The 19,239-nt window shown below is 34.6% G+C and overlaps 1 protein-coding gene across 1 annotated transcript in view; it reads right to left on the reverse strand.

The window, feature by feature from the left end:
- Positions 1-2,979, reverse strand: part of LOC137243633 (leucine-rich repeat-containing protein 10) — a 28,787-nt gene extending 25,808 nt beyond the window's left edge. Inside the window, exon 1 of the mRNA XM_067771529.1 lies at positions 2,293-2,979. Within this exon, the coding sequence (XP_067627630.1) occupies positions 2,293-2,472 (180 nt within the window). The 5' untranslated portion in view covers positions 2,473-2,979. The remainder of the gene's footprint in view (positions 1-2,292) is intronic.
- Between the last annotated feature and the right edge of the window lie 16,260 nt (positions 2,980-19,239).

Below are 19,239 nucleotides of genomic sequence, written 5' to 3' on the forward strand. Positions count from 1 at the left end.
ATGGATTCCACCCTCGGTTTCGGAGCACTCCGGGGTCATTTTTCGGTTTTTAGTTAATATCTTTTGAATGATCTAAAATTTTTATTTTCCGCCTATGGATTATTGTTGCCGAGGTCAATACGAGTCTTTTGACACCTCTCTCGGTATTTTTGAACGCGTATTACCAGTGTCATGCTGTCGTATAGAATTACCATATATTTTTGCGTTCTAACATTCATATTATGATATTTTATCCAAAACCGAATTTTTTATTGGTGGAAATAACCAGAAAATAAGAAATCTCAACGGTCAACCGCATTCCAGAATTTTCAATTCAAGAATTGTATTGTGGTTTCCCGCAAAAGGAAGAATCAGGCCACGATCCTATTCTGAGGAATTTTCTTCAACAAATTGTTTAGAAATGTATCAGCGACTTATCGCCAAGGTGTACGGAAGAGATACATACCTACTACTAATAACAATTTGGTGTGATATATATCCAAGAAGATTAAGGTCTAGCTTTCCATCTAATTTGAAGGCTAAGTATCGTGTATTCATTTTTCTACGAACTGGCTCACCTAAATACATGTTTTATGCCGACCCAAAACTTTATCTGCTAAGGCGGACGAACTCTTGGTGCCAAGGTAATGCCGAGGGACAATCGATACCATTTATACAAATTTTCTTAAATATTTTTGATGGATAGGCCAACACACTAGCTCTACACCACGGCGGCAGACTTTCGCCGTTCAGCCGGTAAATTCAGCATCCACGAATTATCATATTCCAACTAAACGATGCTGTTTAGCTAAGCTGCGAAGAGCTACAGCGCTTTTGCTGGCATGGGCAAGTTATGGGAAGATCTCCACTGAGTTCGGAGAAGCAGGTGGGGGAAGACTTTGATCTCTCTTGGTGCCCACTGTTGGCGTCAGTTATCGCGAAACAGGGTTTACTAAGTGACTTGTTACGCAACGACCAGCATTTCCTAAACGGTTAAGCGGCTATTAACAAATTTATCTGCCAACCACGAGGAAAAGGGCCAAAAACAAACCAAAGAATACCTCCAAGATCATTTTTTTCTGAAGTAGCGAGGACATGATCTCTTATAAAGTGAAGTTTCAGCATATTTAAGGGTTAAAGACGTATCAACCAAGTGAAGAAAGATGAATGAAAAGTCAATAGGGGTGGTCTCCAACATTCCCTTCTTAATTAGAACAGGTTAAGAAGTAAGGTATTTTCTTTTGTGCCTTTGCAAAAATAGGACGTGTTGAGGCATCCATTTTTTGCCATATACATAAAAACGGATTTCAAAAGTTTTCGAAATATTTTTTCACTTATTTCATAAGCATTTTATTTTTTTGGCATTAAAAAAGTGAAAAATTTCATACCAACAATTTTTTGTGTGTTTTCTTTGGTTTGGCATTTCCACTAAGTTTAAGAGAGTGATTTAAAAATTTTTTTAAAAATCAAAAAACCATTATGGTCGCCAAGAAGAGTAGATGGTTTTATCTGGTAATATTTTTATCATGCATCTGAGTATAATGCGTATTGAAATTTAGTAGTACTATATTTATGCGCAGCAATTTCAGAGGTATATTTAAAGTGTGACGTTTAGCAATCCATATAAAGTTTAAGCGTAAACTTGTATAGATGTAAAAAAAAAACATAGCTAATAATAGTTATTTTCGCGTGACGATTTCCTACAGGGCATATTTAATACAAACATAAATGCACTAGCTTTTGCATTGCATACATATGTACATTAACCTGGGTCGATTTGTATGGATGAAAGTTAACCGATATCGCGCCATCGATTTTTCTATAGGATTTGAGCTCAAAACGAAAAGTTCCACTACGCATGCCCAAAAATAATAATTTTCGAGCCTGCGAAAAAAAATGGCGAAAGGGTAAATTTTTCGACCAAAACACTCCCAAAAATCTAAAAAATATTTTTTTTTTCAAAAACTGTTGTAAAAATGGCGAAAGGGTAAATTTTTCGACCAAAACACTCTCCAAAACCCAAAAAATATTTTTTTTTTTTCGAAAAACTGTTGTAAAAACGTTGGCAATAAGTTTTTTGAAAAAAAAAATATTTTTTGGGTTTTAGGGAGTGATTTGGTCGAAAAATTTACCCTTTCGCCATTTTTTGTCGCAGGCTCGAAAATTATTTTTTTGGGAATGCGTAGTGGAACTTTTTTTCCTGAGCCCAAATCCTATAAAAAAATCGGTTAATAAGTCGACCCAGTCTAATGTACATACATACTTGACTAACACTATCAACCCACATTTCAATTAGAAAACACTCATACGCACCATGGTCAAGTGATTATGATTGAGGAAAAGTTTCAGCAATATGGGACATTTTTCCACTAATTCAGGTACATCGGGCATCTCAAAACGTGATAAATTCAATGTAAACGATTTGTTATCAATGACATCTTCGCAAATGGCCAATATATGATTGTGACGGAAGAACTGATATATTACATTCATGTCGTTCGATGTTTAAAACACTGTTTCTATTAGCACAAAAAATACCGGACGATTCTCATAAGGATTACGATTATACGAAAAAAAAAATAATTGATAGCTTTTATTTTGGCATATTTGTTTCCTTTTTAAGTACTGGCATGTATGTAGATATTGTTGTAAATTTGTTAACACTTCGTCTCCTCCAATCACTTTATGAGCAAAATTGTATGCGCTTTAAATTTTTTTATACTTTTTTTATTGATTTGGAATAAATAGCCATTCGTACACGTCAACAAATTGATTTTATTTTTAACATTTTCGTTTTTATTTTTCTTAAAATCACCAACCAATAATTTAAGTGCACAATAATATCTAATAAGATATTGGTTGACTTTTTATTTTCTTATTAGAAGACAGCAAGTGTTGGTATTTTTAGGTTCCGATAAAGTTGTGCGGGGCGAAAGCGACTACAACAAAATATAATAGCAGGGAAACAGCTGGTCGGCTGGTGGGACACTGAATTGAGCCAATAGACAAACAAGAAATATGCTCCGAAATTGACCGAAGAGTTACATAAATAAATAAATACAAATGTATGTGCGATTAGTGTGTGCGACAAACTATTTGGTATCTGCATTATTTTCTGCTCTTGCACTCTTGGTTCGCCTTTTGCCTGGTTGGTTTTTATACTGAGCGTGCTATGCACGCAGAGTATATTAACTTTGATTGGATAACGGTTGGTTGTACAGGTATAAAGGAATGGAGACATATATAGACTTCCATATATCAAAATCATCAGTATCGAAAAAAAATTTGATTGAGCCATGTCCGTCCGTCTGTCCGTTAACACGATAACTTGTGTAAATATTGAGATATCTTCACCAAATTTGGTACGTGAGCTTACCTGGACCCAGAATAGATTGGTATTAAAAATGAGCCAAATCGGATGATAACCACGCCTATTTTTTATATATATAACATTTTGGAAAATACAAAAAACCTGCCTATTTAGTAAATAACACACATAGAATGTTGAAATTTGACGTGTGGACTGATATTGCGACTTTTGATGAGAAATTTGAAAAAAAAATTAAAATGGGCGTTATGCCGCCCACTTGTGATAAAACCAAATTTTACAAATATTATTAATCATAAATCAAAAATCGTTTAACCTATCGTAACAAAATTCGACAGAGAGTTTACCTTACTATAAGGAATGTTTTGCAGAAAATTTGACGAAATCGGTTAAGGACCACGCCCACTTTTATACGAATTTAAACGATTTTTGAAAGGGTGGTGGACGAATAAAATAAGCTATATCTTTGCATTTCCCAAGTGGATTTATAACAATAAATAGGAAAAACTTCAAATTTTAAGAAATGGGCGTGGCACGCCCCTTTTATGGTCGTAATAAAATTGGGTACACAAAATAATTTTGAATCAATGATATTTCACTTATCAAGTTTTATTGTAAGAGGAAATGAGGAAAAAAATTTTTTTTTAAACGGGCGTGTTATGTAGAAAGTAATTTCTCTGAAATGAAATGTGCAATTGAAGCTCACGCTGAGTATATAATGTTCGGTTACACCCGAACTTATACACCTTTACTTGTTGTTTTTTCTCATGTTTATTTCATTATTTGCATACACTTGTTATTATGCTTTTAATAAATACGTTTGTTTTTCTTCTCTTCGGTCACGTTTATTAATTCTAGCTGCAGTTGAACTCAACTTGTCGCTTCAGTAGTGCGCATAGCTTTGACGGTAAAGTTGTTTTTAAATAGCTTAACTTGAAAAGCCGGCCGTTGCCGTTTGCGCCACAATTAAATATGCATTAAGAAAGTCGCAGCAACAAAGGTATGTGTATGCAGGGCCGAATTAACCCTCAACGGAGCCATAGGCAACCATCAATTTGGGGGCCCTTTTTTTCACGTCCGTTCCTTCTTTTTTTCGATTAAAAAATACAAACTTATATCTTTCATAAAAATTTTATTGTCACAATGTAATAATATCAATTAAATTGCAATCTACATTTTAAACATGTCGTTTTCTACATTTGTTTTCGGCAAATTCATCAATAATATCATCAATATCGATTTTGTTCAATAAATCTGACTCAATGCAAAGTATACCTAACATCTCCAGTCGCTCTAATCGCGTTGTAGCTCTTTCAGCAGCTTTGATTCTTTTTAATTTGTGATCATTAATGTTAACAAAACTCCGAACAGCTATTTCTGTGTTAGGAAATACATCACTAATTGATCTTCCATTAGAATCTTATACAAATGACTATGAGTTTTTTGTGCATCAGTGTATCTGGAGTTCAAGTAACTTTGGAATTGTTTCATTTCAATGAAAAATTCTACAAATCTCTAGAATAAAAACGAAATAAGTTATTTATAGCTTTGTGGAGGTATCTATCACTTAGAGAAAAGTTAATGAGAAATGCAAATCTCTCGTATACACTTTCGCACGTCGTTTGATTTCACTGTGAAGATTGTTGATGATTTCGAGGAAACCTTTTATCCTAAAATCATCGCGAGGCGAAAATTCTACTTCTGCAGCATTTCCGTCATTAGGTTGTTTTTTTTTCTATGCCGAGTACGTTTAACGATTTCTGTATAACCTACAACAGGTAATAATTATTTTCTTTTTTTCTCGAAATCATTGAAATTTTCACGGAATGAAACTAAACTCTCTTCTAATGATCCGTACAAAAAACTGCACGTTTGCAAATCTGCTTTTCACTTTGCAATGACTTTCTGAACGCATAGCAGTCAAAATAGAGTTCCGCATTTTATTCGCGATATACGTCGCCTCATAACGAGTATCAGTATTTTGTGATTCATCATCAGCAATGATTTCTAGAGCCTCTAATATGATATCAAATGAATCGTAAACAACATGCGTTGTCATATGATTGTCCTCTACAATTTTGAATATCTAACCCACAGCTTTCAGTGAGAAACTTTAAAGTTTGATTCACTAGACTTTCACCAGTATGACCTTCCAACTGAAGAAAAGTTATAAACCTTTTTTATTATTCAATATATTCTCCTTTCACTTCGATACACTTCTTTGCACGCTTATACAATTTGCCAAATGAGTCGGAAATGTCCTTTTTAGGAACCTTGTCTAGTTGGTCGGTCGTCGCCTTTTTAATGAGGTCAATTGAGTTTTATTTATTTGAGTACCATTTATTTTCAGTTCTGATTATATTTTTCTTTCACTCTCTAGAATTTTATGTTTGTAAGAAAATTTTAGAAGTCTTTTTCATTTTTCGGGAGCCCAGGCAACTCTATTCTGCCTAGTTATTAATGCGGCCCTGTGTGTATGTATGTATGTATGTTAGTAAATTATGTATATTTGCCGATGTGGGCTCGGCTGTTGGACAGTGGTTCAAAACTGAAAAAAAAATTAATACAAATCACTAGAACTGTGTCAGGTTTTTGGTAGATATCCGGTCCATCTCGATATTTGCCTGATATACGAACGACTATTGCGGATTTGGGATATTGGCTAAAACAAATTTTATTCCAAATATGTCATATTTTTATAAAAATCGCTTTTAAACAAATTTTTTGGGTGTTGAGTTTACTCAAGCATGGCGTGGCTGAATGTGATTGTAACATTTTAACTATCGCAGCAGTGCGGGTTCGAATCCCACTACCGGGAGAAAAGGCTTTGAGGAGATTTACAAGGTATGTTTAATCGAAACAGCTGTCGCCTGGTCCGTCCTGATGTCATGATGTTCAAATTTTTCCCAAATTATAAAATGAATTATATCCTAAATTATTTTTTTTGCTGATAAATGCTTGTTCCACATAGACTGAGTGACTCCTAGTGTTAGCAGAAGTTTGCTCAACGACCAAACCGAATAATCCTATCAGAAACCAGGACCTATGGTACGAAATAATTCCGTCCTCTTGGCAAATACTAGAAGCTTTCTAAGACCTCTGCAACTTGCTGCTTCTTGCTCAAATAGCTGTGTCTAATTGCTGGAGTCTTAAGGCCTGAACATATTCGACTTTTGCAACGTTTTGACGCTGGCGTCATTTTAAAAGAACGCATGTTGAAAGTCTTCCTGCCACAATGAACGCAAGAAGAAAATTCAAACTTTGACTTCGTCATTAAAAAATGTAAATAACAAATTTCTTAGTTTAAAAAAGAAAATATTTTTGTAAATTGAATTCAATTAATTAAAAATAGTATGATGGTAGCGTGCTCCGCCTACCACACAAGTTTTTTCAATCAGAGGACAATTTTTCTAAGCGGGTTCGCCCCTCGGCAGTTTTTGCAAAGCACTCTGAGTGTATTTCTGCCATGAAAAGCTCTCAGTGAAAACTCATCTGCATTGCAGATGCCGTTCGGAGTCGACATGAAACAAGTAGGTCCCGTCCCGCCTATTTGTAGGAAAATTAAAAAGGAGCACGACGCAAATTGGAAGAGAAGTTTGGCATAAATATCTTCGGAGATTATCGCGCCTTATATTTATTTTTGTCTTTAAGTTACTGAGTTTGGCGAATTCGTCAATGTGTTCCAATTTTTGTCAAAAACGATCAAGAGATTTATTCAGGCTATACAGGGATTCCGGGTTGAAATTGCTCCTCTCGGGTTGGGATGATTATTGTAAATAATAAAAATGTTTAATTAATGAAAAAAATTAATACCCTGTGAAAAAAGCGAAACTTTCAGATCCCAAATGTTGAAATTGTTCCTCTCGGGTTGGGATGATTATTGTGAATAATAAAGATGTTTAAAGAACGAAAAAAATCAATACCCTGTGAAAAAAGCGAAACTCGTTTTTCCTCATAACCTGACCTTTAAATATTTGAGTTAAATGTATGTATTTCGTGTGTCCAAGATCTTTCCTACATAAATCGCTAAATTTAATATCAACTTATTGTAACGAATTTTGTGAAATTGCGCTTATTCAAAACCTTCCGCTTACGTTCGAATCGCTAAACTATTGAATAAATAACTCCAATATTCAATAATGCAAAATGGTCTTTATTAGACTACTTTGAGAGTACTTCACAATAACTCTTACTTCACAACTAATTGCGCGTTTAAATCAAACTGCTTAGTCATGCCTCAGCTTGCTCTGCTTTTATACTCTCTGTTTCCTCGTTCACTCATTTCTCCTAAGGTCTAGTAATTTCGTGAACTTCATGCTTGGTTACCAGCATATACATGTATATTTGTAGTTTGTATCCATATGCGTGTGTATTTGTGAGTACTACTTCAGCTGATGATGACATGCGTTTGTGAGTATCTGCTGCCTTGTATGTATGTGTGTACATGATGATTGATTTGTTTAGTGATGGTAGTATCGCTTAGTGATCATAATATTCGTCACATTATGTAGAGAAATTTAAAACATAGGAAATATTCCCATTTCGCTGTTTTTTTACAGGGTGCCAATAAAATTCCTCTTTTTGGAAATCTAACAAGGTGCCTTTTCTAATGTTCTTTCTTTTTTGAATTTTGTTGTAGCCATACATCGTTATACGCTCTAATATACAAACTATATCAATGATGATATTCATAAGAGTTTTTGTCTCCTACTTTTCGAGATTTCAATGTTTGTATAAATGTTAAAACGAGCAAAACGCATTGTTTTTTTAGCCTCTTTCTGTATGAGCCGTAGCGGTTGAAGCGCCTACTCTCCGATCGATAATAAGCGTACAAAGCAATTTTATATTTTTATATTTATAATTTTTTTTTTTATTATAATCGATCTCCATTCACATGTAATGACATACATATGTAACCACGTGGCCTACTGGCTACATCACCAACCCAAGGGGGGATCTCGTGTTTGGTAGCACGCTTTTTGTCTTTACACTGTGCTATTTGTTTACTCGATCCACTTTAATTTTGCTTATCATAATGCGTTTGGCGGTGCTCAATAGAGTCGTTACGATTGTTTTTCTTTTTCCGAATTGCTTTAGTTTTTTTAGGTTTTTGCTTACTCATGCACTGATCGTGTTGACATAATTAGATATATACGTACATTGGGGTGTACCTTGTCTCGAAGCGAAATCTCACCTCTAGAAGGCTCGCGATGTGATAGGGTTGTTGCAAAATATTTTTGAAATTCAATATCCAAAAGATCTGCAAAACCCGAGAAACGTTTTAGAAAAATGGTGAATCAAAATGTCATTGCAGCAAAAACATATTAAAGTTGTTCTATATGCCTGTAAATTCCAGATTTCAGAGAAATGCAGTCAAAGTATACAAAAATCGTAAATTTTGGTTGCGTAATAGATCCATCATTTTGGTTTATTACCTATTTCACACAGAAACTTAATCAAATCACAATTTTATTTAATGAAATAATTAATCAGGGCTGTCATGGAATCCAATTGTTGTCGGAATCGGATTTAAAAACGACAAAAAAATTACTTTGGTGTGTTGAAACCCAATATTATCGGTTTAATGTTCGAATTGGAATTAGTGTCGGTTTTAGGTGTCACAGAATCCGATTTTATTGATTTTGCTATCGGAAACAAATCAATCAGTTAAATGCTGTTGGATTTCATTTTTTCATAGTTGTTTTTCCCTTGCAGTTGAATATTTTCTAAAAATGTAAATAAATAAAGGTTTATTTTATAAAAATAAATGTAAATTTCCATATATTTTCATTCTTAATAGGGGAAAGCATAAAAATTCAATGCAAAACAGTATTTTGATTAAATTTATGGAGAAACATCCAGATATTGCGAAGGGCTTCACGAAGCACATCATCTAAAATCGTTGACACCTACACTCATGCTAGAATCCTTGGCAACTGATCTTTGATAGGATCCTTCAGATAAAAATCGTAACGTAGCGGCAGAACTTTCGAGCATGTTAAGCGTCCTTCAGTGGTGTCCAATACCATTCGGAAAGTCTCTTTGTTTATGCGATAGTATGCAATCAAACTGCAAGCACACTATAAATATATAGAAACGCACATTAAGGAATATTTTTACTTACGCTGTCTCTGGCAGCTCCGATGGATTGCTGCGATCTCTCAAAATTTTTCTTTTGACCTTCTCACAACTTTCTTCTTCCAATAACATAAACGCTGCAATTGCTTATGCCATTTTGCACTCAATAAATTTGTTTATTTCTGTTTAAATGCACAAAACAATTAATTTTACAAAATTTTGTCAAAAAAATTAACATCAAAATTGCCGGTGGCACCGATAACACTGCAAAACAGCTGATTCGAACATCGCTTTTATTTACATTCGAAAAGAGCAAACCAATACGGTTTTATGACACCAATTTAAATCAATATTGGTTTGTAATTCCGACAAAACGCAAAACCGACTTGGATTCCATGACAGTCCTGAATTTTTCTATTCCACACAGGGCTTCCTTCCTTAAGCGAACACCTCTCAGTAGCCACAAAAAAGTATTAAGCTATTTTTGAATAAGCCATATTTTTTCGTAAATTATAAATTTTTCACTCCATTAAGTTCTTTAAAGCAATAATGAGATAATTAAGAATTTGTATTTTGTATGGAAGAATGAGTTCAATAAGTGCTTTAATGCAGAAAATTTGAGTAATCGTTTCATTAAGCCTCTGTGTGAAATTGGCAAATGATAAAGTAAAACAAGTAAGGAAGGCTAAGTTCGGGTGTAACCGAACATTACATACTCAGCTGAGAGCTTATCTGCGTTGGTTTCGTAAATGGTTTATAAGTGGTTTTTAATTCCATATCACATACGTCCATTCACATATTGCCCAGATCATTTTGATATATAAAAGTATATATCTATCTCGATTAGTTTATGCCGTTACGGATTACCGTTATGCGAACAAAATTAATACACTCTGTGAGCTCTGCTCAGCTGAGTATAACAAGAAACGGTATACAAGAAAAGAGAGAAAGAGATAGTAAGAAAAAATTGAAACAATTTGACGGTTCGGGTGCCTTCCCTTCTTCCACCTTTGCGTATGTCTGGGCAGACTTGCATTTAAAAATTGTATAATGTCAAAGCGAACTATACCCCCGGAAGCTTGAAACTGTGAACATGCTCATCGAAGCTCTATTGAGGTGCAATACAAAAGAAAGAAAAATTCTCGGCAGTGCGAGTTCAAACTCCAGTTAAAGTTGACTAGCTTGGGCTTAGATAAGCAGCAAAATTTTTTGTAATCGAACTAAGTGGCAAGCTTAAATTCTAGTCAACTTTAACTGGAGTTTAAACTCGCACTGAAACCCCTGTCCTAAGATAAACCAACATTTTGAAAATCAAGTCTCGTAAAAATAATAAAATTTTCTCAAATGGCTGTGGAGCTATAATCTAAAATAGAAGTGTCACGAATGGGATATGCTCGAATGAAAGTCATTAACTAAAATTGTTAATGCTGTAACGAATTTTGCGAAACTCCTGGTAATTATGCATTTTCTGCTAACGGTCGAATCGCTGAACTGTCGAATAAATAACTCAAATATTCCGTATAGCCAAATGTGCTTTATTTAGGCTACTTTGGGAATAGTACTTCACAAATTAATTACTCGCGTGTTTCACTAAGAGCGTGTTAAAATCAAACTGATTATTATTCCTCAGCTTGCGCTGCTTTCATACTCTCTGTTGCCTCGTTCGGATATTTCTCCTAAAGGGCTCCGGCGACTAACAACGAGATTGACTGAATTTTTGTATGTGTGCGTGTCGGGTGGTTGATAGTTGCCCCGCGACTATCAAATAAAAAGCCATCAATCAACATTTGCATTGAGAAACCGTAGCGTTCGGACGTAATATGTCGTCATGGTTTTTTTTACTTGCAACTACAGCAGTTTTATTAAATAAAAAGAAAAGGGAAAAGAGTGATAAAAAGAAATTGGGGATGAAAAGCTTGTACGCAAAACGTAACACATTGATAATTTTCAAAAAATTTTAATATGAATTGCTGTTCTTCCGCGCATTTGTTCATTTTGAATGTCAACACAAACTAAATACAACACTGCTGTTTTGACAATCACACCCCGCGACGATCAAATAAGCAAGCGTCAAATGAAAAAATCAAAATTTTTTATTTTCATCAACGTGTAGGCGACAACAAATACGTGTGTCACGAAGCCACCCAACTGCACTAACACACAAAATTCATTTCATGGGCGTAATAAATTTGAGTTACGGAAAATTCTAAGAATTTTCGCTTTCTACTAGAGCTTACGATTTCTTCTCGAACACAAGCGAGATTTTCGAGACCCGAGAGATTCTCGTGTCTCAAAGTACTCGTAATTCCCGAGAGCTTCTCGACATAAACTTAATTGCTATATGGACAGTATCATTGTAAATTTTACCAAGTAGCGCAACTAACAGCTGATCGGTGAAAATTCGCACATTCACACGCACAGTTCTCGACTCAGTTTCAAAAAAAAACTTTAGATTATTTAATTCAAATTTTAAAGTGAGGTAATCCTTGTCAATTTATGTATACAGAATATATATGGCGTTTTTGTTGTTATTAAAACAATAGTTTTATTTATATTAAAGCTTTTATCATTTTTTTTTAAACTTTGAAAAAACTCCGAACACCATTCCTTCATTATATGACATTCGACTGCCTAGTCCACTGCCTTCCACTCTATTCGCAACATAACCTCTACTTAAGCTGCCAAACTATATAGTAAACAATGGACAGTATTTTATACACTAGGTTTTTTTTACTTGTGAATTTTTTTTTCGATTATATTACTTTTCAATGACATATAACTCAAAACATATTTATTATACATATCATGGTGGAACGATACAAGGTGGCAGCATTGTTACATACCTACAAACATAAATAAAAATTCAATGTACTTTGTTTTTGTAAATTCGATGGACAAATGTCAAAATCGTACTGCGCCGGAAGTTGATGTATCAAATCAAATAAAAAAGAGTTTATAACCACCTTGTATCGTTCCGCCATGATACATACAGCCCAATTCTAAACGAAAATTCCGTGCGAGTTTTTTCCCTTCTCCCATTCCTCGTATTATAAATAAAAATTCCTTGTGGGTTTTTTCACTTCTCCCTTTCCTCCTATTCTGAACAATGTTCGAAAAAGCGGAAACCGGTTATGGGAGAAAAGTAGGTATTATGAATGTGAGGGAGAGGGAGATTTCTCTGCCATTTCATATGAGTTTTTTCACTAGTTAAATTAAAGGGAATGCATCAAAATAGTTAAAGGAAATTGGTTATTTTAAGAAAGAACACTTATTTGTACAAATTTGTGCTAAAATATGTATTTACATTCTACCACAATATTCTCACTGTTAATACAACAACAACAATGTTCTTTATTTTAAGTCGAAAAGTATATCATAAGCAACGGTAGAGCTCTTGGTATACATACTTGATGCAGCCATCCGAAATTGCGCAAGGATTTTTTAATAAGGCGTAAATAGATTTTGGCATATGACGAAGGACGAATTCAACTCAACTTGGCCGCCAGAAAATTGCTTTGCTGAATGAAAGCAGGCAACTCCGGCAGATTTGTGTTATGCGGCCGTCTTCTTCTTATGTTCCGCTGTTGATGTTGCTGTGGCACCAATTCATTACTCATTTCAGTAAATACCACATGAAATGCTATAAATACTGTGCATTGTTTATATTTTTTTTCTTAATTTCCAACAAATTTGCAACAATAATTTAACTTTTAAATTTTTTAAACAGAAGAAGAAATGTGCAACGAAATTTCAATTGACAAAACAGATGACTTCGAAAATTCGAAATTCCTATTCCCCAATTATTGTTCTCCCTAGGAGAACAGAATTGGAGGAATATTTCCGCGGGAATAAAAAAATCCGCAAGAACAAAATTCCGCGAGAATATTTAGAATTGGTTTGATATAATTTTTTTCACAATATCATTGTGGATAAAATAAGTGTGATATCTTATACGTCAACTGATAGGATGTTCGAGATGACTACTTTTTGGCATTTTGGCAGTGTTTTCACAGAATGTTCAATATGGCGGTGCATATGGTCGCCTATCTTCAGCGGGTGATAGAAAGAGATACAGGATGAGAGCACGATAGTCACTTTGAAAATCAGGTGATCCATTCTATTTGTAATTTTGATGTCTTTGCAGAAGTTATCACACTTGTCTTATCCACAATGCACAATATTTTATTTTTTTAATGAGACATCGAGAACACGGCTTCTCGCGAGATTCTCGAATCTCGTAAAACTCGCGAGCTTCTTGACTTTCAATTCTCGCGAGATTCTCGAATCTCGAAATACTCGTAATACTCGCAAGCTTTTCGACTTTCAATTCAGTCGCTGCATTGGCAGTTTCTATACATTTCGATGTTTTTAGTTGTGGTTTTGTGGAAACTTTCGCTTGTGCTCCAGGAAAAATCGTAAGCTCTATATAAAACAGCCAATGAATCAACTAAATTGAATGCCGAGAAGCTCGCGAGTCTTACGAGCCTTACGAGTAATTCGAGAATCTCGCGAGGCGAGACTCGCGAGAAATATCTTCTCGAACAAGTTCGAGAAATCGTAAGCTCTACTTTCTAGAGCTTTGACTCAGATTTAAGGGCCATGAGAGAACTTACTTCATATATGTCGGGTTTTTATTAAAAATTCTACTGAACGTAATTAGTTGAGATCTCTATTAGGGTTATAAGACATATTAGAAATATATACTCATACGTGTCACGGGCGGGACATACTTCATTTTTTAATAATTCCTTGACAACTTCAAAGAAGTCTAAACTGAATTGCTGGATATATTTAAAATACTGTATAATAATATAATAAGAATGACAACTTCTAACTTTTTGTTAAGGGTGGGGTAAACCTAATACTAAACGATAAATCCAGTACTAAGAATATAGGGCTTTATAATTTGGTATTTAAATCAGATCCGTTAAATAAAGGTGGGTTGCGGTATTTATTTTTATTATTATTCACTCGAGTGGTAAAACAAAAATTTTTTCTCAGCTTTTTCGAAATAGGTTTTTTCGACCTTATTTAAATAGTTAAATCAGCAATTTACTTTAAGTGGAGGGAAAAAATGTATTTAAAATGCTTTTAATATTATAAATACCTTTTTTATATTTTTCGGTTGATTGAAGGTTTGTACAACATTTATATCCACCCTGTCTCCAGTTTTATAAGAAAAATTATTTCCGCATCAAGATCCACTTTCTCGTGGAACCTCGCAGGTGTCAAATCACTTATGTACATATTTTTATACTCAGCTGTGCAGAGCTCACAGAGTATATTAATTTTGTTCGCATTAAGGGTACCCCGTTACGGCATAAACTAATTGAGTTAGATATAGACTTCTATATATCAAAATGATCTGGGCGAAAAAATAAATTCATTTAGTCATGTCCGTCCGTCCGTCTATCCGTAAACACGATAACTTTAGTAAATTTTGAGGTATCTTAATGAAATTTGGTATGTAAGTAAATTATGTTAACATTCAACTCCAGCAATGATATGGTGCAACAAAATACAAAAATAAAAGAAAATTTCAAAATTTATATCCTTACTAAACTTAGTTCACGTACTTATCTGGACTCACTTTATCTTGGTATTAAAAATGGGGGTATAGACTATGACCACGCCCACTTTTTCGATATCGAAAATTTCCAAAAATGGTTTTTTGACGCAATATATAACTTTAGAAAAAACTTTGTAAAATGGGTGTAACCACTTATCATATCAAGTAGAAGAAAATGAAAAAGTTCTTCAGGGCGAAATCAAAAGTCCTTGGAATCATGGCAGGAATACTGTTTGTGGTAATATATATATAAAAAAATTAGCGGTACCCGACAAATGATGTTCTGGGTCACCCTGGTCCACATTTTGGTCGATATCTCGAAAACGCCTTCACATATACAACTAAGGGCCACTCCCTTTTAAAACCCTCTTTAATACCCATATAGTACAGACACATTATAGAGTCACCACTGGTCCACCTTTATGGCGATATCTCGAAAAGGCGTCCACCTAGAGAACTAAGGCCCACTCCTTTTTAAAATACTCTTTAATACCTTTCATTTGATACCCATGTCATACAAACACATTCCAGGGTTACCCTAGGTTCATTTTCCTGTTTATTTTCCCTTATTTGACAAAGGATGAAGGAAAATCGTTCCAAAAAACATCATCACAATTTGGTCGATATTTCCCAAACGTATGTGAAATGGAATTAAAAACCACTTATAAACCATCTACGAAACACTACGAAACCAACGCAGCTAAGCTCTCAGCTGAGTATGTTCGGTTAAAACCCGAACTTAGCCTTTCTTACTTGTTTCGTGTTCTGATTTTGCTAACGTAGTTGAGTTGTACAGCTGCCCACTATGTCCAATGTTGGCAAGATTCATTTTACGAATTCTTAGTTTGTACAAATCTCGAGGGCCAGTATCGCCGTCTAAAGATAAATTGAGATACAAATTTTGATTGAGTTACGCCTTCGTCAAAGTGCTCTATGGCATAATCTCGACATCCAAACCCCGAAATACTTGATCCAGGAACTATCAAACACATATACAACCCAAATACAAAATTTTCATTGTTATTCAATTTTTTAATGTTTTGATGTCTATATTTTCACCTTTCTGGATTAAATTCTCCGCGATTTCTGATTATTCCTTAAATTATATCTTGTCAGCCGACATATTAGGAAACGAATACGACACATGTTTTGAAAATATTTGGGGTATTCACCTACAACTGGTTATCAGCTTATCTGCTTATATGATTATATTTTTAACGTTGTATAAAAAAAACAAAATACACTGTAATTTTCAAGCAGATAAGGTAATAACGACTAAATACGTAATTGGCTCACATCGTTAATAAAATGACATCAATCTTTAATAGAATGATAAGATATTTTGAATAATGTGAGCAATTTATAAACTGAATATTTTTTTTTAAATAATAAACAACGTGAATGCTAATCCCTAACGGGAAAAATAATGCAAATGTGTAGCTCTGATTCAACTTGGTGTTGAAACAAGTAAGGAAGTCTAAGTTCGGGTGAAACCGACCATTACATACCCAGCTGTACACTTGAAATGCTGTTGTTGTTTGTTTTGTGTGCTTAATAGTGTTACACGGCTGCGCAATAATTTGGTTATATTCTGAACTAATTTTCGTTTAAAAGAAGCAAAAAGGATATAGAGGCTAACACCAATGACCTTGAGCGGGTCATAATGCAGTTTTCCTTCAGATATGGGGATTTCCCTACTGTTTATTTTAAAATAAAGATATAACAGAACAATAAAAATACCATTGGTACAAAACTATTTTTCGCTAAGATTTAACTTATTATTTTTGCCTACGATCCGTGGTCCTTAACCAATCTTAACCATTTTTACTAGAAATATTTTCTGCTATAAGGAAAATTTGTGTACCCAATTTGGTACGATATGAACATTTTTTTTTTGAGTTATGGCTCCCGAAACATTGAAAATTGCTTATACAAACATGGGGGCGGTGCCACACCCATTTTCAAAATTTTCAGTATTTTCCAATTTAATGTTATAATTCAATTTAGAAAGTAAAATTCTATTGATACAAAGTTATTTTTCGCTAAGATATCGCTTATTATTTTCATCTACGACCCTTTTAAAAATCTTTTATATAAAAGTGGGCGCGGTCTTTGACCAAACTCGTCCATTTTTTCTAGAAATATTTCCTGCTATAGGGAAAATTTGTGTACCCAATTTTATTACGATCCATTAACTTGTCTTCGAGTTATGGCTCCCGAAACATAGAAAATTTCTTCGTCATAAAAGGGGCGGTGCCACGTCCATTTTTTAAAATTTGAAGTTTTTCCTATTTCTTGTTATAAATCCACTTGGGAAATGAAATACCATTGATATAAAGCTCTTGTTTGCAAAGACATAGCTTATTTTATGCATCCACTACCCTTTTAAAAATCTTTTATATAAAAATGGGCGTGGTCCTTAACCGATTTCATTAAATTTTCTTCAAAGCATTCCTTATAGTAAAGGCAACCTATGCCGAATTTTGTTACGATAGGTTTAACGATTTTTGATTTATGATAAATAATATTTGTAAAATGTATTTTATCACTAGTGGACGGTGCCACGCCCATTTTAAAAAATGTTTCCATATTTTTATCAAGAGTCTCATTATCACGTCAAATTACAACATTCTAGGTGTATTATTTACTAAATAATCAGGTTTTTGTGTTTTCCAAAATGTTATATATATAAAAAGTGGGCGTGGTTATCACCCGATATCGCTAATTTTCAATATTAATCTATTCTGGGTCCAGATAAGCTCGTGTACCAAATTTGGTGATGATATCTCAATATTTACTCAAGTTATCGTGTTTTTTTTTCGATACTGATAATTTTGATATATGGAAGTCTATATCTATCTCGATTCATTTATACCTGTACAACCATCCGTTATCCAATCAAAGTTATAATACCCTGTGTACAAGTTCAGCTGGGTATAAAAAATTCTTTTAATTAAAATAAACAAATATACTATTGCATAGTAATCATAATTTGATTTGTATATCCAGTTATTGTCGTTGTTAACCGAACAATATATACATACCAAATAAACGGATTGAGATAGTTAAATTAGGGTGGTCCTTAAAAATCAATGGTACGATGGTTTTTAATCTCGCCCTTTGATACGGTAACACTGTTTTAAATAAATTGGGTTTAGTATCAACGGAAGTTTTTTGATTTATCTAATACCCAAAATCGATATTTCTTTGATTGAACATATCATCTACATGTGGAGTGACATGAGGTCAGCGGCCAAAAGGTCAATTGGCGTTGTGACCGCTTCAAATGAGTATAAGACCAATTGGCCTTATGACCGCTTCAAATATGCATAAGGTTAATTGAATTCATGATGGGACCTAACTCATAAGCATGTGACGCCAGAAGGCAGTGCCCAGTTAGTATGTCCATTGTGAACCTTAAGTCTTCTCTCTTCAGATATTCTTTTATTTATCCCAAACGGATTGGGACGTCTATTTTCATTTCAGCGTGTGTTGCACCCTCCTTTGCCAACTCATCGGCCTTTTCGTTTCCTTTTATCTCTTTATGACCGGGAACCCAGTATATATTAGTATGGTCCTGCCTGCGCGAAGTTTTTCCAAAGCTTCTTTGCATTCCAGAACACTTCTTGATAAAATACTGTGTGAGGTCATTGCCTTCATCGCCGCCTGACTATCAATATATTGACGCGACTACAGCTTAAGCACACTTCGTCCAGAATTTCTGCTGCTTTCTTTACGGCTATAATTTCGGTCTGAAAGACGCTGCAGTAACCTGGCAGCCTGAAGGGTCTAATTATGTATGGATCGACGCAGTAACCAGCAGACCTGATCCCTTTCATTAATTTGGAACCATCCGTATACACATGTATAGTATTTTCTTTTATTTCTGGACTCTGGCACCAACTCTCCGGCTCAATTGTGTACCCAAGATCTCTTTCGAAGCTCAGGCAGAGACTATATAGTCCGTTTGCCCGATGTTAGATGGCGCTATACTGCTAATGCCATATCGCCTGCACTCAAGCTGACCCGAGGCCTTAATCCTTGTTGCAGTTGCTACTGCGGTGTTTTCGGCCATTAGGTCTGTAAGCGGGATATGTAGAAGGCGTGCAATGCTGCAGTCGGGGTTGTTTTTAGGGCTCCCGTTATGCTAATCATTAACGTACTTTTTTGTGTGACCAATTGGCCTTATGACCGCTTCAAATATGCATAAGGTTAATTGAATTCATGATGGGACCTTACTCATAAGCATGTGACGCCAGAAGGCAGTGCCCAGTTAGTATGTCCA

Source organism: Eurosta solidaginis, chromosome 3, assembly GCF_040869045.1.
Source record: "Eurosta solidaginis isolate ZX-2024a chromosome 3, ASM4086904v1, whole genome shotgun sequence".
Taxonomy (NCBI): Eukaryota; Metazoa; Arthropoda; class Insecta; order Diptera; family Tephritidae; genus Eurosta; species Eurosta solidaginis.